Source organism: Lepisma saccharinum, chromosome 29, assembly GCF_977018435.1.
Source record: "Lepisma saccharinum chromosome 29, izLepSacc3.1, whole genome shotgun sequence".
NCBI classification, from domain to species: Eukaryota; Metazoa; Arthropoda; class Insecta; order Zygentoma; family Lepismatidae; genus Lepisma; species Lepisma saccharinum.
In genome coordinates this window covers 50,422,343-50,448,773 of record NC_139257.1, presented here as the reverse complement: position 1 = coordinate 50,448,773, position 26,431 = coordinate 50,422,343, and the positions used below count along the sequence as shown (strand labels likewise).

The following is a 26,431-nucleotide window of genomic DNA, read 5'->3' as shown; positions in this document are numbered from 1 at the left end:
ATATGAGATGGTGGAGGGAGAAAGAAAGACAGATTTGTGGAGTTTATTTTTTGGTGCGGATAATTTGTAAAAATTGTAGGCCCTCAATCCAAATTAGCTGCTACATTACTATTGTCATTTAACTTCCAGCCTAAACAATTCCTTTCGAAACGGGCCGAAAAGAGTTATTTTCTAGAGTTAATCTTCTATAAACTATTTACGAAATTATATCTTTCGTAATGTTGTCTTGCTTCACCTATATTTTATTCATATTATATAATTTTGATTCTATTATCATATATGTAAATCTTTATTTTACACTCATTTTATGTATGTGGGACAAAAAACATCTACACATTCGTGAAACGAAATCTAAATACAAATATGTAACCCTTGAGTCTACTGCATACCATAAAGTTTATTGATTGTATAATGATGCTGAAAAAGCTCTATATAATAATGAAAATAATGTCGAGTGTCACACTACCTAAATTCAAGGCAATGTTATTGTGAATCGCAGATTTCATTAAATATTGCAAGTTGGAATTACATTACGGCGTTTAGTATATAAGTAAGCCGCGCGTCAGGCTAAGTTTGCAGCAGGTTTTATGTATCAATCCGCGCGAGAACTGAGCACAGAATCTTCCGTGCCAGTCTTGCCTCGACCGCCAAGCTGCTTGCATCGCCGACACTGAGAAAATCCACAGTATTGCCAACCGCACAACACATCAAAACCCCCATGCATGTCAAGCGGAATGTATTTTTGTTTCTTTTTGTCTCCTGAAACATAATATTTTAGAAGTACTTTCTGCGCATAGATTATTTAATAAATGTGTCATTACTTAATATAAGTGCGAAATATCTTCGAAGCATGAGAGCATCTGTGTATATTTCGAGAACGCAAAAAGAAAAATGAACAAAGATAAAAGTAAACAACGATAGGCCCTCTTGAATTTAATGACAAATTATTGTTTTTGGTTTAGAAAGAAATACATTAGTGAATTATGAAAAACATGGTTACTTCGTTCGCAATACATCCGTTACTGTAAGACACACACTTCAAGTTATACCAGCAAAAAAAGCATGATTTGTTATTGGTAATATATATACAATCAGGTGCATTGTCTGCTGCTATTACTCTGGTTTCAATTTATGAATCACTTCACTAAACCAGGATTCAAATCTTGGTCTGTCCATTTCTTGCTGATAATCACCCTTCCCTTTCTTTGCACGGCACAGTAAATATGCGCCTTCAACAAAGACTTCATTGCCGCCAGTGGGTGAAACAATAAGCCTCCTCCTTCCCTCCCTTTCTCGTCGGTTTCTTCAGCGCTGGCGGTAGTTTTCAACGGTGGTATAAAAAAAAAATGATTGTACGCCTCCGCCCCTCCCCCACCTAGTTAAAGCAAGTCTGGTCCAAATAATAAACATGTTTCTTCTCACGGCGATATATTTTAATATCGCGGAGATTATTTTGTCGTCAAACAACAAACAATCGTTTCCTCTTCCTAAACTCAAACCGCAAATCATTCAACACTCGTGATACAGTTGCACCGCACATTGACGGCAAATCACCTCACGCCCTGTTTTACTTTGATCTTGTTTCCGTAAGGAGGATTATGCATTTTAAACAACTCGCTTGATTTGAAGAGCTTTTCCCTTCGGATGAAGCCACAATAACACTCGCTGTACAGGAGACCTCGATTCAGCCATTCTCGCCTTTGTATAGCACGATTATTAATCACAATAAACATAGGGTTAAAATAGTGGGATGTGCAACACTGGTATCACGGATTCTACGCGCTCTGCAACGTATTCAGTCTTGCTCGACTCGCTCTTCGCCTTCAGCGATTCCTCAGCGCAATACAAACCCCAGTTGGCGAATCTGCGGATCAAAGTTCGTCTGCACAGTGATTGACACCGATCAAGTACATACCTGTTCATGGATGTATTATTTTACAAATTAAATAACTATTTTCTTGCAAGTATGCAGTTGTGTCGGAATAGAACCCGTCTCAGTGGAACTATATTCTGCGCGCACGTTTGGATCTACATATGCGAAAACCTGCTGCAAAGTTGACCTGACGCTTGGCTTAATCTTCTCTTATGATTTTTTAGAGTTCCAGACTTCAAATGAATATCGATAAGATTTATCGAAGACAGTTCGAGATGAACTGAGGGATGCAGGAAACAGCCATAGTTGTTGCGGTACTTCAAGTTATTGTTGTTCTATACTGTAAAAACCCGACTGAAAAAAATATAGTGTAAGACCGACAATTTGGGTTGTCATCGTTTTTGAAGAACTAACAGCTATTAGCTAGATAGTTAATGAGTCAGTTTTTAAACATATATTTACGGTGCATACAGCTGCAAAGTAAATATTATTGTCTATCAATATGCATGATAAAACATGCAAATTTAATTTGAATGTGTGTTTGTGTAGATAGATGCGTAGCTATGAGTGTTTGTCTGTACCAAGCGGTTACCGACGCCATGTTTGTTTCTTATTCCAGCCACAGCACAGAGAGGTGACGTCACGGATGTGTATGCGTTGATGAGAAAAACTGTCAGGTCCCGTTTTCTGTAAAATAACAAGCACACTGTTAAATTTTAACGGTAGAACATTGCAAATTATACTTTAACTTTCTAGCAGTGCAGAGCTTCCACGTAAGAACGTGCTAGGGCCACAGATCACACCTGCAACTCGCGGATTAATACATAAAATCTTGCTGCAAAGTAAAGGCGTCTATCCCTTAGGCCCGCCTTACCCGAAAGCATTTTTCTTAACATTTACACCATGACCAAAATGCTACCGTACAAAGTAAAATCGTATGGCATTTCAGATGCCATGGCATTTCTCAAGAATAGAATCAGCTCTATTTCCGTGGCATTTTTCGTAGCATAACCAATCAGAAGCGCCCTCTAGGTCACGAGTGCGGATGTAATGGCGGCCGCGTGAGATGTAAACAATGTATCACTTCACATTTTTAAATAACGATAAGTATTCAACCGAGAGGATTAACGTTTTCTATTAGACGGTTTTAGGTACATAGCAATGGCGCTGCTTAAATACATACTTTATAACGTATACAGTGCACGTATGGAGGAATATTTTAGTTGTTTCAATTGTCAACACCGTTCACTCACCATAGATGGTGAAACTCGACGTGCCTTTTGTGCTGTAAATATTATACATTGTAATCGAAAAAGCTAACGGAAATGTACAATGAAATGCTTCCGTGTTTAGTACTATCTGATACAAGATTTTTTGAAGCATTTACAGGCCGTGTCCGAAAGGTGCAAGACCATACTTGAAGCGAGCATCCTCCGAGTATGGTCTTGGAGTGCAGTCTTCAAGACGTAGACTGGAAGTGTTGTCTTTCGAATTGCACTTCGACTGCAGCGCCAATTACGATCAGTAGATAAAACTGAGTGCTCGTTGTTTTCCTCGCCATTTGAACACTTGTTTTTCACTACAGAAATCACATAGCATTTTCAAATGCTCGTACACATACATTTCCACACATTAGAAGAACTATGACGAACAACTTGCTGGCCCATAACTTATATCTACCTGTGATGCTCGCTTTCTACTTCCTTGATTTTAAACAAACGAAGACCGAGTGCGGAAACCACGTGACCTAGTCACCAACCATCTGTACTGCAAGCTGTGTACTTGCGTACTTCTGTTCTAGGCGCTTTCGAACTGTACTAGGTGTCGTCACTTCCGCCAAGACCATACTTCAAGTCTGTACTTTGTATATTTCAGACAGAGCCACACACTGCAGATTTTATGCTAGCAAAAAATAATAAAGGAAATGCTTCCGGCTAAAGCGAGGCTTGAACGAGACAAAGCAGGACATAATACGAGACATGGAGACATACACAGTAGGTAGACGATCGCGTGCATTGACTAAAACGCCACAAAAAGCTGCTTCATGGTGACTTTGAGATCGCTGTAAATTGGATCAAGTTCCTGCGCAGTCAGAAGGCGAACGGAGCAAAACCGAAGTGACAGCGATGCCCCCTGTTGTCCGGCTTCCAGCTACTGGACGGTTTAATTGAGCAAGCGATAACCTTTCTGGTTAAGGCAATCTTTACAAACGACAGGCGCAGAGAAAAACTTGCTGAAGGAACTCCGTTCGTGATAGGCGGAAACACGTTTGCAGCCATCTTCGACGGGTGTTTGAACAAGTGCTCGTGGCGTGACATTAAACCGTCTGGACGAAGATTTGAGAGCACTTGACGTTAAGTGCTTCAAGGCAGAAAAGCTGCTTTGTAAATAAACTAACGGTGGCAATGTTTGAGGCTTGTATCAATAAAGTATGACAGAAAGCAATTTTCATTCATTGTCGTGTAAAATAAAGCAACTGTCTGTTTTTAGGAGACATGTTCTCTGGAGGAACTGTCCCCTCCCGAGACTTTCAAAACAGGCTTGTTGAAGGTCCAGTAACCCATAATTTTCAAAGGGTTCTATTGGGTTTCTCAAGAAGACCGCAACCTTTTTCGTGGCACAATTTGAATTCGGTCCAAATTGCGGATTGTTTCATTGAAAAAAGGTTCCTGGACCGAATTGAAATACTTTACAGTTAAAAATATTCTTTACGGTCCAGAACCCATTTACGCTTGCTGATTTTCTTTCCGGGACCGGAATTGAATTTATTTAAAATTCCTGTACGTTTAACAACCCTGGTTGAAAATGGCGTCCCTCCCGTTCACATCTAAAGTAAAAGCAACTAGTTTTCCGAAAACGTTCAAAATTTGCATTCTAGAATGATATTTTTAAAAGGGGGAGGGGACATATCCGTTTTTGTTGAAATTTCAATATTTTATCATGCATAAAGATAAATAATGATTATAAATTGCAGTTGCAAGCACCAGAAGTATATTTTTCAAAACTGTAAACTGTATCAATAAAATTACATTAATTAGGTTAACGACATGTAAGCAGAAGAGACTAAGCAGCTTAGCGGTATTCCACATACATCAAACTGTGCTTGATAATTTGGACCTGAGACCGCTCGTTAATTTCATAAAAAAATAACCCACTGCGTAGAGCAACTTTTGCTTTATTTTCAAATCATGTTCATATGTTTTTGTTGTGTATGTCACTTTATGTCTTAGTGTACATGCTATTTTTATATTATTGCGAAATTAAATTTAAAAAATAAAATATTGTAGCAAGAACAAAAAAGTAAAACTATTTTCCTGCGATTTGTGTTAGCATTTATGTAAATAATTAAATAAAACTGTTATATATTGTAAATATTCGTTACTTTATGGGTCCGTCAACACTAAGGTTATTTGTACCCGTCACATGTCTGTTGCGGACATTATAACACACCCATGCCCTCGCAGGGACTCGAACCCGAGACCTCTGGATCAAAGCTAGTTGAGTCGACCACCCAACCAACACGCTCGGCTACCGAGGCCTGCATAAAACTGTTAGGTTGGCCTCTTAATGTAAATACATACATTTCAATAAAAATGTTAATTATCTAAAAAAACAAATGAGCAGACACAAAAGACATAAAGAGACTTTGAAATATTTTCTAAACGTTTTTCATGTTACATTTCATTTGCATGAGGAATATAATAGCTGCTTAAAAACTACTTTACGAAGACGTAATTTTTGTTTTTAAAAAAGGCGCCCCTGATGGGTACTAATGGTTGTTAATACTTTAAAACGATTCTCCAGTCAATTATTTACAGTACACCTCACGTAATTTTCAAGTCTTGGGGAGAAAGTAATTCCAGTAAAACAATTTGTCCATCCAATGCAGGCACGTAGCCAGTGGAGCGCTAGAGGGGCTGAAGCCCATCCTCCCGAAATCCTACAGATATCTATTTTAAATAGTGTACAGTGGAAATTAATTGTACTTCCTTAGCAGAGTTAAACATCTTGTATTGTAAGGTGTAATATATTGATAAATTTATCTTCAGGCCTTCTACCCCCCACTTTAGGGCTGATTAGGGATGAGCCCCCCTGAAATAAAATTCTGGCTACGGGCCTGATCCAATGCCACATATACAAAATACAGGGTTAGCCTAAAAGAAATATACACTTTCAAGGTTTTACAGAAAGAAGAGTTTTAATAATAGGGCTGAAATACTTACGTGGTTTGAAGAGTACGCCCTGAAGTTTACACTGGTAAGTTACAAGTGTTCTATGTGTGACCCTTTTATAACACGACAGATATTAATGCAATAGTCCAGTTCTCCTCAAACACGTCTCAGCATGTCCATGTCAACAGTCGCAGCAGCTGTTGTGATGTGTTGTTTAAGATCGTTCACACTTGTAGGAAGGGTAGGACCATACCGTGTAAAACGATGCTGGGTACCAGTTTCATATGGGCAAAACCCCTTCCCTCGTTTATTTCGACATTTTCAACACTCGTACTTACCTGCTGTGCATTGCGAAAGATTCTTCAAGCTGGCATTTTGCTTTTTTCACGAAAATAATTTCAACTTTTCACGTGGAGAGTAATTTTTCTTCTTCCTTTTTTCGCTTGCGTAACGCGGGCACAGCTTGACTAGCGTTGACGGTGTGCAGTGTTTCAAACCTTCTTCACCGAAAAATACCTACCATCGTGTTCGTCACGAGTGCAAATTGTACATTATGCATGGGTAGCTGACGGATAGCCCAACGAACCATTTCCAGTAAGGTTAGGTTAGGTAAGGCAAGCATAGTAAAAAAAAAAAGGGGGTTGGAAACACTGACAGGGGGTTACGTCATGAAACGTACGCAGCATCCGATTCACGTAGGGGAAACAATGGCAATTGTGCGTCGGTGAGATATTTCTCTTGAAAAATACATGATTTTCCGGTAAAATAGATTCAACGATGAAAGAAAAATACCTCGACGAACCTTGGAAATCTTACAGAAACTCATTTCCGTAAGTAGTTTCTTCTGTAAAAATGAAGAAAAACGTTTTGCCCATATGAGACTGTTACCCGATGCTGTACGACAGTAACATAATTTGTTTTAGCAAATTGAAGAACGCAGAAAGCATTCTCCACCTGGCTAGAGGGCATACTGCTCGACTTACGTCAAGGGTGCTCACGTGATGCTGACGTCACGAAGACAAACGAAAAGCGGAAGTCGTAAACTTGAAGAATTTCTCTATGCAACGGTACTAAATGCTTTCTGATGTAACAAACAAATTTCAATGTATAAAGCGTTTAAACTGTCTATTTATTTTAGGCTAAGCATGTATATACACACACAAGGGATGGACAAAAATATAGGAACACCTGAAAAAAAAGACGAAATGCTGTAGCCAATAAGGTCCAGGATCGCCTTCAGCTTCCAAAACAGCCTGCAGTCTCCGAGGAATGGACAAGTACAAGTCCTTGATGGTGGATAATGGTATCTTGCACCATTCTTCATGCAAAACATGGTCACAGCCCTTCTCAGTGTCCACCTGTCTCTGTCACTCAGTGTACATTTTCGTCCACGCAGGTGTTTATCTGATGATGTCTTTCCGGACGCACTATTATGTCATCATGATATTGGATAGAGTCCCTCTATATAACATGGCTACTTTGGTACCAGAGGCCCCTGGAAGGAGCGCACCCACAATTTGCCATCTTTGATACACTGTCAGCTCGGACATGATTCAGTATCAACTGCACTGCACGCTATCTACAGTGCAACTGTCGACTCCTACCAGTCGACAGGGTCCAATCTCACGGCGCAAAACAAAAGAATGGCGCACCGCGTCCGATTTCAAGTGGGAAAATTGATTTCTCGCGCTCATTTTGAAAACTGGAAAGATAACGTAAGAAAACTTATATTGTCGACGATCTCCCACTTCCTTTTGGATTTTTCAGTAAGTTTTATTATGTTCTTGGCTTTCACTTACCTTCAAGGGGAGCGCACCGTGGTTCGTCGCCCACCCACTGCTCGTCGCTGCAATAGAGGCGATCCAGAGAGTGGTCCACCAACGCATATCCTGGGAGACACTCGTACAGGGCCAGGAGGTAGCGGTTGTTCGGAGGATCGATGTTTTTCCTCCTGGAAGGCAAGAAGTTGGTAACAGGCTACAAGTTCTAGTCGACAGTGCACACACATACACACAAGTGACACCGGCAAATCAGTCAGCAAGCCATAAATTTACCCTTTCATCAACTCAGATTCCCTTGGGAAAAATATGTGTAATACAGCGTTCTTACATACATTAAAATCTGATTTTTTTTTTTTACCCCGACGTTTTGTGATAAAGTTACAGGCCTGCAAAGACGTTAGATAACGTTTAAATTTTCGAATTCACATGCAAACATACTTACCTTCAAAGCTAATATCTCAATAACAAGGAATCAATTTTAGGAATGGTTTGAGACATTTTCAAAAAAGAAAAACTGTGAAATTCTATTTGTTTTAATTTTTCAAGAACTCAAGAAATGCATTTTCCCTGCAAAGATACCAACTCATATTACAATCCCAGAATACATAAAATACAACACATGATTTCATTATTTTAGAGAAAATTCTTGAAATGGAAAAAATTATAATTCTACAGGTGAAAAAATATCAGTATCTCAAACCGTTCAAAATGTATTACCCACATTTTTGTTTCAAAGAAATCTGTGATGATCAACAAGCGCCCACTGTCCCATATGAGATGGAATAGCCAAGAAATAAATTACAATAGTGTAGAATATATTTTACATTAATAATAAATATCATGGATTGAAGTTATGTAAAGTAAGTGGATGAATATAGGGTATGTGGGAATGTATAATTAGCAACAGAAAAGGAAAAATGTAACTTGGTTTACATCGTAAAACAAAAAAAAAATAGAAAATACAAAAAAGAAATAACCAATGTAAGGGAATAAAGAAAAGTTCTTACCTCACGTATTTTATGACAACCGCATTCCTGACGCCGGGGGCTTTCATGAATCCCTGCCCCCTGTGCCGTGCTGCGAGACAAGACAGGTCCAGTTTCGCGGCGAAGGAGGAGTTGATGCGCGGGGGAATCTCCTGGATGATGTTCGTGTCACGTGACTTCGTTCTCGGCCTCTTTCTGATCCTTCCACGGTCTGCAAAGAAAGGGTCCAATGTATAGATCACGTGACTAAGTAGCTGAACTTTAATTAATTAGATTTCATTAAATGTAATATCCTGTTTCTGTAAGTACAAAATAGATTTCTGTGTTGACCTCCTATATCCATGATGATTTATTTTAACGTGCACTAAAGAATGACTGAGATAATTTTATTGCAGTCGTTTTCTACCTAAGAATTTGTTGAGTTTATTTCAGAGATACCATTTTTTTACACCATCACTCACGGAAAATGCCAAGGATTCCATCTAAGAATAATGTTATATTGCTTCAAGCGGGAACCATTTCGTTGTCATGACAACGGCGAGAGCTTCGGCATGGATGTAAACATGTCTCTTTCACGGGTATCTTCTCAGTTTGAAAGCGAAGAGTAGTATTATTTTGTAATTGTTGATTTCAGTATTTAAGATAATGTCCAATTTGGACAGAATGTGACGTCACATCAGAAATCCATGAACGGTGCGAAATCATTTAAGACTGGTGGGGGGAGAAAGATCTTAATCTACAAACCCCCTTCCCAGAAACATACATATAAATTATACGATGTACATATGTTATTAAAAGTAAAAATAAATTCCTATATTAAATTACTAAATTAGTAATTAATAGTATTATTATAATTACACACAAAGAAATATTTTTTATTACTTTTATGTATATCAGATATTATAAAGTAGCAAACTACTTCCTTACTAACTGGTTAAAGATGTTAATAAATTATGAAATAGTTGAAGTGGTTTTATTATGTGTAAGTTTTTATTTAGTTTTTGCTTTATGTTAATACAAATCAATTAGATTTCATAGTTATTATTGTTTTGTATTCTTGTTTTACTTTTATTGTGCATATTGATGTAGATTTGTTAATGGTCTCTTGAGAGAGTAAAAGCATTCAACACTCACAACTACACTAAGTTGTGTATGTATTTTTTATTATTCTTAGTACAGTATATTTGAAATTAAAAGTAATTCCTTATCTTTTGTTTGTTGTAACAAAAACTCCCCCTCCCCCCGGAAATTTTTGGCGGATGGGATTTTTGAGGCCAAGATTGTTGGTGGGCCCGCCCAGGATTTCGCACCCTGAAGAAGAGACCACACCCTCCTTCCCAGGGAATTTTGCCTAATTCAATCGCCATATTGTGTATGCGAAACGTAATGTCGATAACATAACTTGAGATCGGTGGTGTACATTTTATTTCAAGTCATGTTAATTGATGAATATTTGTTTGGCATTCCCGGTCGTTATGCTACTGTTGAGGGAAATATTTTCATTAATATCGGCAAAGGCGCCGGGAGGAATTTTTCTCAGGGGGGCAGTTATAGAAACTTGATATGTAGTATGTATTTCTGTGTATTTATCTAGAATTTGCATAACTGGATATTTAACATATTTATTCATTCATGTAGGACAAAAAGCTGTTTTTTCATAGTTAGATAATCAGTGCAAAATACAGGGTGGACCAAAAGTCTCAATAAATAGGAAAATAAAATTTTGTTTTTAAGTTTCCATATTTATTATATTTTTTAACGTGTTATTTTCTAAAGCGTGTTCATCAAGAGTGGGAGAAACGTATTGCAAACCAATGGTAACCACGGAGAGCATATTATATGAATACACTGTAGATTGTAAGCTACTTCAAAATAATAATAACAGTTTATTGAAAGTACTGAGAACAGTTAAAAAGAAACCTTATACAACACTATGTCACAAAGAGTAATATCAAAGGATTATCTCATAATGGTTTTTACAGCAAATCACATCCTATACCTAAATATAATATTTTAAGGGAAGTCTTAATTAAAATCATCGATTAATATTTTTATAAATTCACCACCATTTTTCAATTTTACAGACAATAATGAATTCTTTCATGTTTTATATTTTGGAACATTATATACTATTGTATTTATAAAGTCACTATCAATCCTATTTGAAAAATGTCTTGTATCAATACATTAATTTTATGTTTCCTTCTTGAGCTCAAGGTTGAAAATTAAGTATCTAATATAATAATAGGTAATAATAATAGTTACTGTAACTCACTTCCTGTAAGTCACAGAAAATAATATTATTAGTTACAAAATATCGCTACATTTTCACCATTCGAATTTCATTAACTCTTTCCAGAAATCTCAAGGGGGAGCACGTTCCCCCCTGGCCCCTCCCCTGGCACCCTTGAATATCAGCTTAATGGGGTGAGAGAAATACGTTTCTCACAGAGTGTGTAAAATATTTGTTTAATTGATTAATTTCGTATATTTTACTTCAATTATATACTGGTCGACATAGGTTTGGATGTCTCGCAGATGACTGTTGTCTGTGAATAATTTCAGCACGCTGATTCCAAAAATGAAATCCATTTTTACCAATCACTTCTAGTTTTTGTAGATCCATTATTCCCTCTCTCTTCACATAGTGGTAAAATATTGATTCTCTACAATACAAATCCTCCAATTTTGAACCAAAACTGCATGTAGAATTGCATGTATTTAATCCACTTTCACGTGACACATTGGCATGAAAATTGTATGGATTGTGATTACGTAGTTCTATTTTCGAAATCCTACGTCAAAATTTCCTTCGCAAAATGTCCGATACTCAATGTTATAATCTAGTAGGTTGATTGAACTTGTGACGTAGAGAAAAATCCTGACGTGATGGGAAGAAATTGATGTCATCACCTATTGATGTGAAAACATCCGAACTTTTTTCTCAAAGTGTCGACCAGTGTGGTAGCTACCACTAAGCGCGAAGATGAGGCTGAGCAGAGGCGTCTCGTGAACGCATGCGGTGCATGCTGCGCATGCGTCAATTGTGGGAAAAAGGACAGCTTGCTCTGCCACGACATTAATGAGCATTTCTACATTCTAATTTCTTCATATAGGAGAAGTATTTATTTTACACGAGAGCGCTGAACTAAGCTTTTATTACATTTCTTGGATCTGAAGTGAAAGAAAGTAATAGTTATTTTCCCACAATTGACGCATGCGCAGGATGCACCGCATACCTACAGGAGACGCCTATGAGGGTGAGTGATGATATGATTGATGAAAGAACACTCGCAAAGAACAGCCATGCTCAGGCCGGAGTTCGAAACCGGGTCTCGTGGCGTTGTAGCGTGCTCAATAACAAAAATCAAATGAATTCATCTGGAATGCAATTCTAACTTGTTTTCCGTGCCTCACCGATGGCGCAGTTGTATCGTCGTCGCCTTGTAATCACGGGGTCCCGGGTTCGATACCCAGTGGAGACACATAGTGGTTCCAATTCCACTCTAAACTGTAGGTCCAGTCCCGATTATCCTTAGTGTGTACTTAAAACACCAACTCAATTAATCAATAACTTGTTTTCCATTTGGAAGAGGTTAATCTCATGCGGCCCGCCCCCTCCAGGAGATCTCTGGCAACTGTCCCACCAGGTCACCTGCGATGGCCTTGCAGAGTCGTGCTCAGGCGTGGCCGTTGGCGTCTGAAGGTATCGCTTCTCTCACCTGGGCAGGGGAATATGTGTCATGGGCGACGGCGTCCATTCATCAGTTTATGTGAAAGCGGGAATAACGAATCCGCGACAATCAATCACGCTGCTGTGTTGATTTTTCTCTGTTCGACAGCTACGTGGGTTGTTGACCAATGAGATAATCGCTCTCGAACTCCTGGGCTACTGACAGGACACGACTGTTGAGCGCTTTGATACAAATCTGCAGCCTGATTTAGCGTCTCGGTTGACTTACAAATTGCTTTTGCACATACCAGCGATTAGACTCACACAGTGGCGGCGATTGGGTTCCAAAACAAGGGGAGGCAAAGTGCAAAACTGGGGGGAGCAAATACAGTATATTTCCCTTAGTATATAATGTTTAGCATAGTGCGGTAGCAAAATTGGCGAAAATTTTTGGGGGGCGCCGCCACTGGGCTCACAGTTTAGACGGCAGGACATGTCCGAAATAGCAACTATAGCAATGACTAAAGGCGGGGAGCTATTATTGGAGGGAGCTACAGTTCGTTTCAGTATGTCAAAGTTTGGTATAAGCAGGGGTAGGAAAATACAGGGTGCCTCATCGTCGCCTTGTAATCAAGTTGTCCCGGGTTCGATAACTGGTGGAGTCACATAGTGGTTTGGATCGCACTTTAAACTGTAGGTCCAGTCCCAATTAGCCTTCCTGTGCATAAAGTGGACTTAAAACAACAAATCAATTAATCAATCAATACAGGGTGCCTGAAAATTTCCACCTGGCGTCTGAATTTTCAAATTCAGTTCACTTTTTTTTTTCCTTTTAAATATTTCGAGTTCACTCATGGAAATTTTCATTAGCTTTAAAAAAAAATAACCTGTACAGTATGTTTTTAATGTTTGTGTGTTTTCTGTATCACGTGTATCATTAAATCAGAATAATGAACATGCCATTATAAACAGGCACGTAACCAGGGGGAGGGCCAAGGTGGCTGAAGCCGCCCAGAAATCCAACAAATATCTAATTTAAATGTTATTTTTATTGTTAATAACAGAAATAAAGTTATAACCACAGTAAAAATGCATTACATCGAAAAAAGGTTTAATGTATAATAGAGAAACTAGGATATATTTTTATATTCTACCATTTAATCCAAAGAATAAATGGATTCACAGCTTCCAAAAGTTATAGTTTTCTTGGTGAGAGGTCACAGAATATAAACTTCATGAGCAAAATTTAGCACTAACGGTTAAAGCCTTTTTTGAACGATTGTGTAAAGTTAATAACAAAATATAATAACTTTGATTTTCAGTACACTAAATGTACACAATATAAGAAATATAATTGACAACAATTGCGTTAGATATTCACTGATGCGTTGGATCAAGTAGCAAAATCTCTCCATTTATGTAATAATAACAATAAATTTGGATCGAAATTGGTATATTTTTAATAATTTATAATAGTATTTAATGTAAAATATCAATAATATTATTGTCATTATTTTTGTACTAATCAAGTTTTATCTATGTCCTGATACCCTCTACGAATATTTCTGGCGACGCCCGTGCTGATAAGGGATGACCCCCCCGAAAAAAATTCGGGCTACAAGCCTGATTATAAACATTTCCACTGTTGGTAGCCGAATTTTAAAATCTGAAGCAATATGATAGAGTCGGCCATATATCAGTATGTATTGCATACAGTAGTTATTCATGATCTTACTGGTAGAGCAAGAATTAATTACTTTTAATCCAATATTGAATTAATTAATAAATTAAATGTTTTAAGATTATATTTCAAAATGTGTAGCTTCATCTTAGTTGGATTCATGGCTTTCTTAATTTGCAAATAATAATAATAATAACAATAATAAGCTAGCTCCTGAGAAAAATGTGTTGCCGCCTGAATTAGGTTTAGTTTTTTTCAACAACAAAAAGTACTATTTTACTACAGTTGGTAGTTTTGAACAAATTCTTTGATAACTATAACAAGGTGGCCACTCTAGGACCATGATAAAATTCAAGTACAAAGGGCGTTCAATAAGTGTTGCAAAGATGGTTATAATATTTTTATTAGTTGCAATATGATGATGAAATTTTAGGTGAACATACTTTGATCCTTTGGCTAGAAGACCATGACACTCAATGTAGCCTCCATCTGCTGTGACACATCTCGTCCAACGATCTTTCCATTCCTTGAATGCACTTTGGTAAAATTCAGCTGGCTGACTTTTACACCATTATTTCACACAAGAAATGAGGTCCTTGTCACTGTCGAATGTTTTTCCCACAGGTTGGCCTTGAGACGACCAAACAGGAAGAAATCCGAAGGAGGCAAGTCCGGACTATAGGGAAGCTGAGGGACGACTTTGTCATTGTCATGATGGAGTTTGATGACCTTACCTTGCAGCTCCGGTCTCTTGGTCTGGAGAGCACGTCGTAACTCCATCATAACAATCCCAAGCCTTACACAGCCATGATGACACAGCAAAAAAGCATGAAAATGGGATGGGAAGTCATCCCTCATTCTCCCTATAGTCCGGACTTGGCTCCATTGGATTTCTTCCTGTTTGGTCGTCTGAAGGCGCACCTGCGGGGAAAATCATTCGACAGTGTGTGAAACAATGGTGTAAAAGTCAGCCACCAAGGTGCATTCAAGGCATGGAAAGAAAGTTGGACGAGATGCATCACAGCAGATGGAGGCTACATTGAGTGACATGGTCCTCTAGCCAAAGGATCAAAGTATGTTCACCTAAAAGTTCATCATCATATTTCAACTAATAAAATTATTATAACCATCTGTTCAAAACGTATTGAACGCCCTTTGTATAATTCCAGGTTTGCAAGGTGAGAATTCAAGGGTATACAAGCAGATGTCTTCTATACATAATTACAGCCCGTTTCGCCGTATTACGTTTTCACCCCCTCCCCCTTTCCAATACAATTTCGCGTGATTTATGTGACACTAACTTTCTAAGCATAGACGGAGTTTTGGAGGGGCCAGGGGGGCCTGCCCCCCCAACTTAAAAAAAGATTAAAAATAACACATGATTAAGTTCAGTTACTACATTTTTGGTATGAAGCCTAACCGCAATTATATACGTTTGGCATGATGGCATGCGCGGTAATTGCGCCGCAATAGCGGGTCTTAGACGATTTGATTGGTGTGTACAGTTTGAGGAAAGAAAAATGTAAACTGACTTTGTGTTGAGTCAACAGTTTCTGCTCAGGCATCAAAAGAACTTTTCAATTGAATTTTTCTAAAATTTCTGAAGCTTTCTATTGTACCGTAACTTTTTAAAGTAATACGAGTATTGTATCAATAAAAAAATAATGAAATGCAAAATGCAATAATCGTACTGTTTTGCTTCTTTTAAAACTGACAACCAATACCATACTACAGCGCCTTGAATAACGTAGTGTGGAAAACGACCCAAGAAACTGGTTCCCCGAGACGATGACAAGTAGATGGCAGTGCGATCGACCCAGGTGCTAATTTTGTTATGAAAGTAATGCGGCTTAGTTAGTTTTCGGAATATATTGTGTAGATTTGTTTCTCCAGAAAGGCGATAAGTGAATTGGTGGAAACAGTTATATTTGTGGAGTGATTTGCAGTCACGAAATGGCATTAATTTGGAAAGAAAAGTAAAATAAAATTAATAAATAAATAGCATGCGTAACGCAAGAAGAAACATCTCAATGTGATTCCGGACGTCAGGTCTTGGACTGTGTATTAGAGTTTATTTTTCTATCTTATTAGAATATAAATAGTATCCTGAGAGATATTTCATACCGAGGCGACAAACCACAAATGTCGCTTGAAAGCGAGCAGTCGGAAATCAATGCAGCCTTTCGAACCGTAGGGACAAAAGCTCTGACTCCACCGTTTCCTCAAGGAGATTTTACACCAAAGCGACAAACGATACGAGGATTTCACACCAAAGCGACACGGGTCATTAGGTCCAAGGCATCTTTCATACCGAAGTGACACATGTTGCTTGGAAAGGAGCCAATCAAGAGCAACATTTCACATCGTAGCGGCATGACGGGAAGCACAGGCCAGCGTTCGGTTGGTGAAATCCTCAAGCGATAAGTGGCGCGTGCCGCTTGTCGCTTTGGTGCGCAATCTCACTAAAGCAAGACACTCATTGCATCGCGTATGCGCGAACAATAAACCACGGCAACATGTTGCAAGCTATTGAGGAAATGGCCCAGTTTGAGCGACTCAGAAGCGACAAAGCGACACGTGTGGCTTATCGTGTCACCTAGATCTGTTGTTGTAATGTGCGGTTTATCGTGTCGCCTATCTGTTGTTCGCAAGCAACGCTTGCTAATAGACTGAAGGCACCATGTCGCTTGTCACTTAGTTGGGAACTCCCCCTGTAGCGCGTCGCTTCGATCTCAGCACCCTTCCTTAAGGAGCTTTCCGACCAAAGTAACAAGTAGCACGCGAATACGCCATATGAACGTGTCGTTTGCTGTTTGGACCCTCATGTGCAATGAATGCTATTTTACAGTCTGGAAGTGTGTGTCACTAGTGTGACAGTGTGAACATCCCGTGTCGCTTGTCCCATTGGTTTGAAAGTTGCCTTACACTCATGTCGATGGCACTAAGAAAGTTTTGTGGGGTTCCCCTTGTCGTTTCATGCAATCATCATTATCATCATCGCCGCGATTAGTTTAAAGCGGAAGAAAAGAGTCAGTAAATATCAAAAATACAAATGCTTCAGTGTGTATATCTTGATGATGATGATAATAATAATGAACCTAATTCATACACAAAAATTTAGTTGCCAAGAACATTTCACGCGTATTTTTTCTCCCGTATTATTAACGAAAGTATGACGATAACAGGACGTGGTCGACTGTCTAGAATGTTCGTTAATATCTTCGCGACCACTGTACCAAATATAATAGCAATGATCATATTCATAGAAATGCTTCATGTAAAAGAATCAGACGTTGCAGCGAAAACTCCATTTACTTCCATTATATGCAGTCGAACAGCAAGCACCGGGGTCAACACCAGCGCCTCTAGCGGATCATTTTCGAGTGGAACCAGCCAGAGAGCGCAGAAGCATGCCGTTTTCCACACTACGTTATTCTAGGCGCTGTAACTATACTAATTAATGTTTCTTTAACATTTTCAAATCTAAAAGACCTAGAACTCAGTGTTTTTAAGTTGTTTCTTTTTTTGTTTTTGTTTTTTTAATTTCCGGGGAAAGGCCTCCGGACTCCTTATAAACTAGGGGATATTCAATAACCCTTGGGTACATTATATGCTTCTCCCAGAGTCTGCCCCCCCCCCCCAAAGCAAAAGCTCAAACTCCGCCCATGTTTCTAAGGCGAAACGGGACATCCAATATCGCCTCGTGTTTCGCCTTACAAACAAGCCTAACCTAACTTAAAATTTGTTCTTACAAATGTCAGGATAAATAGTACCAAAATTACTAATACAGTTAATATAAATCCGTTTACATAAAAAAGTATATATATATATATCAATGTAGCATGGAGTTTTATTACATTAATAATAATGACCCTTCATGTCGATAATATTCCCTGGTGGGAAACTTTGTGTGTGTAAAACGAAACAGGATAAGGCGAAATGGGATGTTCCGTTTCGCCTTGAAAAGTTCGTGTCACATAAATCATTTGAAATTGTATTGGGGGAGATTGTAACGTACCTGAGCGTTTAAAGTTTTATATTTGTAAGAAATTAAGATTTTAAAAAATGTTTGTTATTTCAAATAATGTGCAAGTTGTCACAGAGAACTATAGTTAGATTGATACAGTTGTGGTTGGAACTTGTGTATATGTTTAGAAATACGTCATAATCTGTTCGTGTTGACGTCACTTTCTCATCTCAACGGAGGAAGTGAACCCGCCTGAATGTTTTCTTCTGACGACAGACTAAGTTGAAAAACAGGTGAAGGTGAGAAATCAACAGAAACGTGGTAACGGTTAATGAAATACCCGAATAGTGTAATTGGTAATTATTTGCGTTTCATTCTAGCTACACTCGGAAATAATAATTAAGTACAGAAACTTTCGTGTATTTACGTTTGTCTTGTCCAACGTTAATTCTATATGCAAGTGTGTTTAGTGATTGTGATGAGATTTAATATGCTATAGAATTGTTCCTCTTCAGGCAGAAACGTAAGCAAATCTGTACCTTGCTTGTAAGTCCACATACGATAGGAAATATAAGTGATTATAAAACTGCGTTTAACTTTGAATACTGTGTTGTGTTTCTTTTCTACCCAGCAAGCCCTGATGCGTGATAAAGAGTCTCATGTTCCTGACACAAGGAGCAGCGGACTAACTTTCTGACGACTGGTGTACAACTGGGGGATGTTGCAAGGTGAAAACGCAATAAGGACACGCTCTACATTAACGTATTACGAATCTCACCATTAACACATATGCACACACAAATATATTAACAATATAAAGGGCCTGTGTCATTACAATGTATCCAAAAATTCTAAATCAATTCAATTAAATGGGGCATATATTTAAAATATTTAATTTAAGGTACGGATGTGATTCCACATATTCAGACTCGAAATACATCTTCAAACACAAGTAACGGCTGTTACGGGATATACTAATCAACGAAAATTTGTTAATTGTACAAGAACTTCAAACTCAAATTTGTCTATTCAACTTTTGAATATCTTGCCATGCAATAATCTTTCGTCTGTCAGATAGACTGTTCTGCAAAAGACACTAACAAAGCAAACGGATTGAGAAAATTCTGTTCTATTTTCCCCGCAGCTTTTTTACCTTCCTTGATAAAAATAAAACATATACTTTGAAAACTTGCCTCATAGCATTTACAAATATGTATAAATTCAATGGGACTTGGATTAATAAAAATTGCAATTTTTCAAGTCTACGGAGAACAATTCACGTAGATTTCACGCAGAATTCCCTGACCCAATAACTCCAGGCGTTCCCGTTGAGTAACCACCCTGTATAAGCATATGTGTACGATTAAAGATCATTTAATAATGGTGAATAAACAAATGTTTGGCTGCCAGCAGTGGCGCCGACTTGTCAAAATTATTGGGGGGCTCTGATCACTGAAATAAATTAATGAATGACTCACTCCCTCCTTTTTTTAAGTTTTGGCCTCAGTGTTCGGAATCTCATAAAAGCCCATGAATTCCTCAAAAATATTAAAATTTTCAATTACTGTTCGAATGCAAAATGTCAATTGTTCACGGATGGATATATCACAAGTTTCGTCAACCATAATAGCAAAATATTCCCGACTTTTAATATCTGCTACCACGGAGCGCAAAACAGATCTCCCTAATATATCAATGATCTCGTTCTGAATGTCATGTGAGAGCCATTTGTAGCCAGAACGCCCCATCCACTCTCCTAGTTCATTGAAACTTTTTTTAGTAAAAATGTTAACAATACTCATAATTATATACTTAGTATATAGTAATAATTCATGTGTTTTGCTGTCTCTGGTCATAGCCCCCCCCCCCCAAAGTTGATGGTGTAGAACATTTCAAATGTGAAACTTTACAAGAGAAGCAAAATAATACATTAGATCCTCTTAAAGAAAATTATTTAGGGGGCTCTGTCACCACATCGTTAACATTGATGGAGTCGGCGCCTATGGTTGACAGACACTATTTTTGGTTATTCTAAACTTTTTCCTCTGTCAAGAGTTGAGCAGTATTTTCGACTGAAAATAGGTTTTCAAAAAGGGGTGCGCAGGCACCCTTTCGCACAACCCTGGCGACAGGTGAAACTAGCGTGGCGTATGGACACATGTCAGATTAGAACCTCTCAAGGAATGAAGACATTGAAGGTTGCGATAGGTAAGACCTACACCGAGGCTGCAACCTCTGCGGTTATTTCATTTCAACATCGTCATATTAATGAACGGAGGCTGCATCAAAGGGCGCCGTCGGTCGCCTCAAATAAGCTCGTTAATGGGAGCTTAGACCCGGCACGTGAGCGGCATGGGAAACTGTTTTTCCACGTGTGAGCGGATCTACAAAAAAAAGGGTGCTTCTCTGTGTTCTTCCCTCGGACGGACATCAAAGAAAGGAAAGCACGGTGCGGAAGCGACAAGGCGATAATGTGCGTTTGCAAGTGCGTAAATATAAATGACCAGGTCCGCAGCTATGTCCCCCTCTCCCCCCCCCCCGAACTATGAAATATAGGGTGATTCAAAAAGGTGGACTCAAATTCGTACGGCTATATTTGATATGATATGATTTTATTTCCATCCACTTGATCATATAAGTACAAATAGCACTATGATATGGGATAGGTCAATTACATGTATAATTTTGAGTACAAAGGAATTAACACATACTTATGCATATTAAAAAGTATAAAAGAGTATAGAATAACGTAAAAAAAATAAAAGAAAAATCAAAGGTTATGTCTATTAATGAAAAATATGATCTAAGTACTCCTCTGTGCTATAAAACAAATACTTCATAAGCGAGCTTTTTACTGTTATTTTAAATTTGGTTGGATTATGATTCTTGAATTCCTCTGGCAGCTTGTTATAGAGTTTTACACCTTGAAATCCTAACCATTATGTGTTTTGGATGTGCGGACAGCAGAAAGATGGAGGGCGTTATGCATACGAGTGCTGTACTTGTGTATGTTCAGATTTCTTGAGAAGATTTTAGAATTTGTATGAATAAAGTACAATGTTTCTAATATGTACAAACATGGAAGAGGTAATATTTGAAATTCATTGAAAATTTGTTTCTTGAACTATACATCGTATGTGAGAGTGATATACATAAGCCAGACTATACAATTCCTATTTTATACAAGACATATTCATTCGAAGGTATGTGCTATTGTCCCGGTGCTTTTCTTTATTTGTAATTATTTTTCTCTTACATATAGGTATGATTTAATATCATACCAGAAAATGGACAAATGATTATTCGGAGACCAGAATAGTCACTGGTTTACATATAATAGTGTAAGTATGGTTAAAATGTTATTGTGTTAGATCTACAATTATTGATTAGGGCTTGGAAGTTGAGAAAAAATCCTTTTTTTTTTTTTGTTACTAGTGTCCGAAGACGAGGCCCAACATAATATATGTTCATTTTGGGTCATTGTAGGCCAGAAAAGGGTGGGTTTTATTTGTCCTTTTTTGCCTTTTCGGCGTTTTTTGGCTTATTTGTCCCTTTTTAGCCTTTTTTAGGTCTTAACGGCTTTCTTTGCAACTTCACCTTCTTTTGACAACGTTTTTACTGCCCATTCTTAATTCGAATCATCATCAGTTCATCACCTCTTAAACATCCTTTCTGTAGTAAAGAAATAATATATATATACACCCAACTGAGGTAAGGTTTCCGAAGTCCAATTTCTGTAACCCTAGTGTGGTTAGGCCAAATATGATTTTTCAAATTATGTTAATCTAGAAAATATATAATGTCTGAAGGGAAATGCATTTCATTCATATTGTTTTCTCGTACTGTGTGTTTATTACCAACAGAATTTTGTATTTTTTTTACTCATAAAATATGTAATTAAAACTGAAGTTATTAATTAATTTGCATGACATTTATACGTCCTTTTTTTCGTTTTTAGGTCTTTTTATAGGTTTTTTTGTCAATTTATAGCTACGCCTTCAACGTCCGAGACCTAATTATTAGGATCTTAAATTTAGAGAGAAATGTTAGTAATCGAATGTTAATACTAGTGAGAATACAAGAAAGTATGAATTTCTCTCCGAAAACGATAAAAACGATAGAATATTTAGTATATTTCAAAATATTTTCCAGAACAAACTGTAAGCCTAACCTGACCTGGAAACCAGAACAGGCGAGATACTCCAACTCGTAACATGGTCATGTAATACCGGGTGGCCATAATTAAAGTTACCCAACTCAGAGCCCCCTGTAGCCTGTTTGAGGCATCGTAGAACTCTGAAATTTGGTGAATCCACTATGCAGACCATGCGGAAGAGTATGGCGATAAAAATAGTGACATTTTCCGCCACTAGGTTGAAATGTGGCGCTGTACTTCCACCATGGGTTGTAATAATGACGTAAACTGCTCCAATTGGTTATGAATTTGCCTTTACCTTGCAATCTTGCAATAAACGAGAGATTATTTTCTCGCAACTTCCAGCCACTAACAAATGTCTTTCTAATTAATAACTCAGCTAAATCATTTAACGTGATTATTGTACAACTCATCATGGAAGTACAGCGCCACATTTCAACCTGGTGGCGGAAAATTGAACTATTTTTATCGCCATCCTCTTCCCCATGGTCTGCATAGTGGATTCACCAAATTTCAGAGTTCTACGATGCCTCAAACAGGCTACAGAGGGCTCTGAGTTGGGTAACTTTAATTATGGCCACCCGATATGTTGATTGCCAATATTCATGTCATATCTATTGTATATGTTGTACTTTAATATCAAGAGTTCTAGCAATACGTGTATACACGTATATATAAAGATGTTAGAAGATTCACGAATAAATTGTAAACCGTCTCTGTCCTGGAAACCAGAACAGGAAAGGTATTCTAATAGCAAATGTATAGCCCAGAATGGAACAATAAATGGCAGCAAAAAATGGGGCAACCATTATTCGAGAAACAGAAAGTTTTTAGGTACCAGGGCGAAAGCGCTTACCCCTGAAGGTATGGAGGGAGGCTCTTTCTGGGGGTTTCCCCAGTTCTTTTTCTCTCCATGTTGCAAGTGGAAGTGATTTTTCATGTTGATTATTAAGCTGGACACGATATTTGAAAAGCATGATAAATATTTTTTTCAGATTCCCATGCATTCCTTATGTAGAAAGTTACGGCTAATCAAATGGGAGTTTTCCACTTCTTCCTACGGCAAATCAAATCTTCAATGTGTCCTCCTTCCGTTCATGTGTTTTACTACGTCAACGGAAGTTTGGAATTCCCAAGAGAACAAGTAAAATAATCAGTGGCGTATACTGAGTCCAAGATCTGGGCTATTTCACTATATCACGTGGTCCTAGGCTGTGAATAGAATTAAATTTCACAACTCATAAGAAACCAGGTTGCCAACTCATAAGACATCAGGTTGCCAACTCCTAAGAAATCAGGTTGCCAACTCATAAGAAATGAGGTTGCCAACACATAAGAAATGAGGTTGCCAACTCATAGGAAATCAGGTTGCCAACTCATATGAAAACAGGTTGCCAACTCATAAGAAATCAGGTTGCCAACTCATAGGAAATCAAGTTGCCAACTCATAGGAAATCAGGTTGCCAACTCATAAGAAATCAGGTTGCCAACTCATAGGAAATCAGGTTGCCAACTCATAAGAAATCAGGTTGCCAACTCATAGGAAATCCAGGTTGCCAACTCCAGAATCAGCATCACCATCTCACTGATATGAATAATATTCTTATTTACGATCTCTCCTGTATTTTATTTTCTAGACTTCAGGCTTCGCAAATAGCCTAGCTAGCCCAGAATATACGCTCCTATTTCTCTCCTCCTACGACTATCCAGCGCACAGACCTCTCTTTCCCCAACTCGCCGCGGGAAAAGGACAATGGGGGAAGAGCATGCCGAGTGTGTGAAAAGAGCTAAATCTTCGTGCACCTACCTTCATTCCTCCTTCTATCGCCTTTAGTCTGCAACTTTCTCTTCCTCTGCCCTCCTCTACCCCTCTTTCGCCCCCGTCTTCTCTCGTTGTTATATTCTGTTCGGTGGGTTCTTGTGACAATTGAAGTTCCACCATCTTGGCTTGCATCTATTGATACAGAAGCCTGAGAGCCCCAGCTGCAAACGAAAAAAAGAAACGTGAATATTAACCAAAGATTTGCTATTGAGTAGAGCACAGCATTTTTCATTGTCAACACTAGCAAAAGCTTATGGATCTATCAAAAATTATAATAATAATACAGGGTGAGCATAAAGTCTTTCCCTGATTATAAATATATATATCTTTACTTCCACGGTAGATAGGCAAATAACACTTATGGCAATAAGTAGTGCAATAAATCAAGTTTTTTCCATTTCTCTGTTATGTCCGATTCGTAGAGACGGTCCCATATCATGGCCACCGCGTTCGCCGGACATGACCCCTCTTGACTTCTTTTATGGGGTTACGTTAAGGACACAGTGTTTAATTCACCAGTTCCTGATATGCAAACCAAAAGGTGATGCTATAGAGCCGGTGACGGAAGAGATGTTGGCAAAGACATGGAGAGAAATTGAGTATCGCCTAGACGTTCTAAGGGCAGCAAAGGGAGCACATGTCGAAGTGTACTGATAAAAAACTTTATGAGTTAAGCTGCCATTTCCAACAAACCGCATATCTGTATCTAGCATAGTTTTTGAGCTATAATAGTTTGTAATCAGGGAAAGACTTTATGCTCACCCTGTAGTAGTAGGCTTTTCTGCAGAGAGGAGTAAACAGAGTAATTGTTTCCCGATCAAACGAGATATAGTAGCGTTGCCACCTCAAAAAGAACTTCTTCAGACCGAAGTTATCATGTTCCTGCAACATGCTTCCAATAATTAACATAAATTACTGTGACTGAAATGAGTTCCATAAATCTGGAACCATAGGATTGGATTGCATTGTTCTGTTGTTTTAAGTCCACTATATGCACAGCGAGGCTAATCGGGACTGGACATACAGTTTAAAGTGGGATCCGAACCACTATGTGTCTCCAGCGGGAATCGAACCCGGGACCCGTTGATTACAAGGCGACGACGCTACCACTGCGCCATCGGGGAGGCCCTGGAACCATAGAAGAATAACAAGAATGCGAGGGTCAGTATTTATATTTTGCGCCTAACAATGAAAAAACAGGAATTTGGCATTGAAAACTGCTTTATTGTTTTTCGAAGTATTCTCCTTTATGGTCAATACACTTTAGCATTCGTTCGAACCATTTGTCAATGCAGTTTTTCCAATCTTCTTGAGACACCTCCATAATATGGTTTTTGAACGCATCAACGGCGTCTTCCGCCGACGAAAATCGTTATCCACGCAATTTATTCTTGACATTCGGGAACAAGAAGAAGTCATTGGGTGCCAAATCAGGAATGTACGGCGGATGACCCATCAATTCGATTTTTTGACTGTTCATAAAGTCGGTTGTTAGACGAGATGTGTGACAGATGGCATTGTCTTGATGAAGAATGATCCGACGGCGTTTGTTTGTTTTCCGTATTTGACCGAAGACCTCTGGCGTACAAATTGTTGTGTACCATTCAGAGTTGACCGTTCTACGTTCCTCTAAAGGCACAGTTGCCACATGACCAGTTTTCCCGAAAAAACAGGCGATCATTTGTTTCGATGTGCTTCGAGCGCGAACAACTTTTGTTGGATTAGGTTCATCTTGAAACACCCATACAGTCGACTGCTGTTTACGTTCCGGCTCATATGCATATATCCATGATTCGTCACCTGTTACAATCTTATATACGTCTTTTGAAGCACCACGATTGTATTTATTCAGCATTTGTTTGCACCAATTGACGCGAGCGTCTTTTGGAGTTTTTGTCAAATTGTGTGGGATCCAACGAGAACATACCTTTCTCGCAGCTAAATGATCATGTAATATTTTATATATGCTGGTGAAACTAATGCCTATGGTTGCCTCAATCTCACAGTATGTCACATGACGATCTTGCAGTATTAGGTTTTGCACAGCATCAATGTTTTCTTGAACAACAACTGATTTTGAACGACCTTCGCGAATCTCGTCGGTGAGCGAATGGCGGCCACGCTCAAATTCGTTATACCAGCGTTTCACAGTGGCAAAGGATGGTGCTTCATCGCCAAATGTGGAAGTAAGTTGATCGATGCACTCTTGTCTTGATAATCCACGTCGAAAATCGTAAAAAATCATCGCACGAAAATGTTCACGAGTTAATTCCATTTTATTGTTGTCGCGCAATCTCCAAGGCAACATAAACAACACAAA

General features: G+C 38.4%; 1 protein-coding gene across 3 annotated transcripts in view; it reads right to left on the bottom strand.

The window, feature by feature from the left end:
- Window positions 1-26,431, bottom strand: part of LOC145981619 (uncharacterized) — a 427,540-nt gene that overhangs the window by 139,468 nt on the left and 261,641 nt on the right. For all 3 annotated transcript variants that reach the window (XM_083114992.1, XM_083114994.1, XM_083114993.1), the window contains exons 4-6: window positions 24,097-24,272; window positions 8,834-9,023; window positions 7,845-7,996 (exon numbers count right to left, since the gene is read on the bottom strand). In XM_083114992.1, the coding sequence (XP_082971118.1) occupies window positions 7,845-7,996; window positions 8,834-9,023; window positions 24,097-24,272 (518 nt within the window). The remainder of the gene's footprint in view (window positions 1-7,844; window positions 7,997-8,833; window positions 9,024-24,096; window positions 24,273-26,431) is intronic.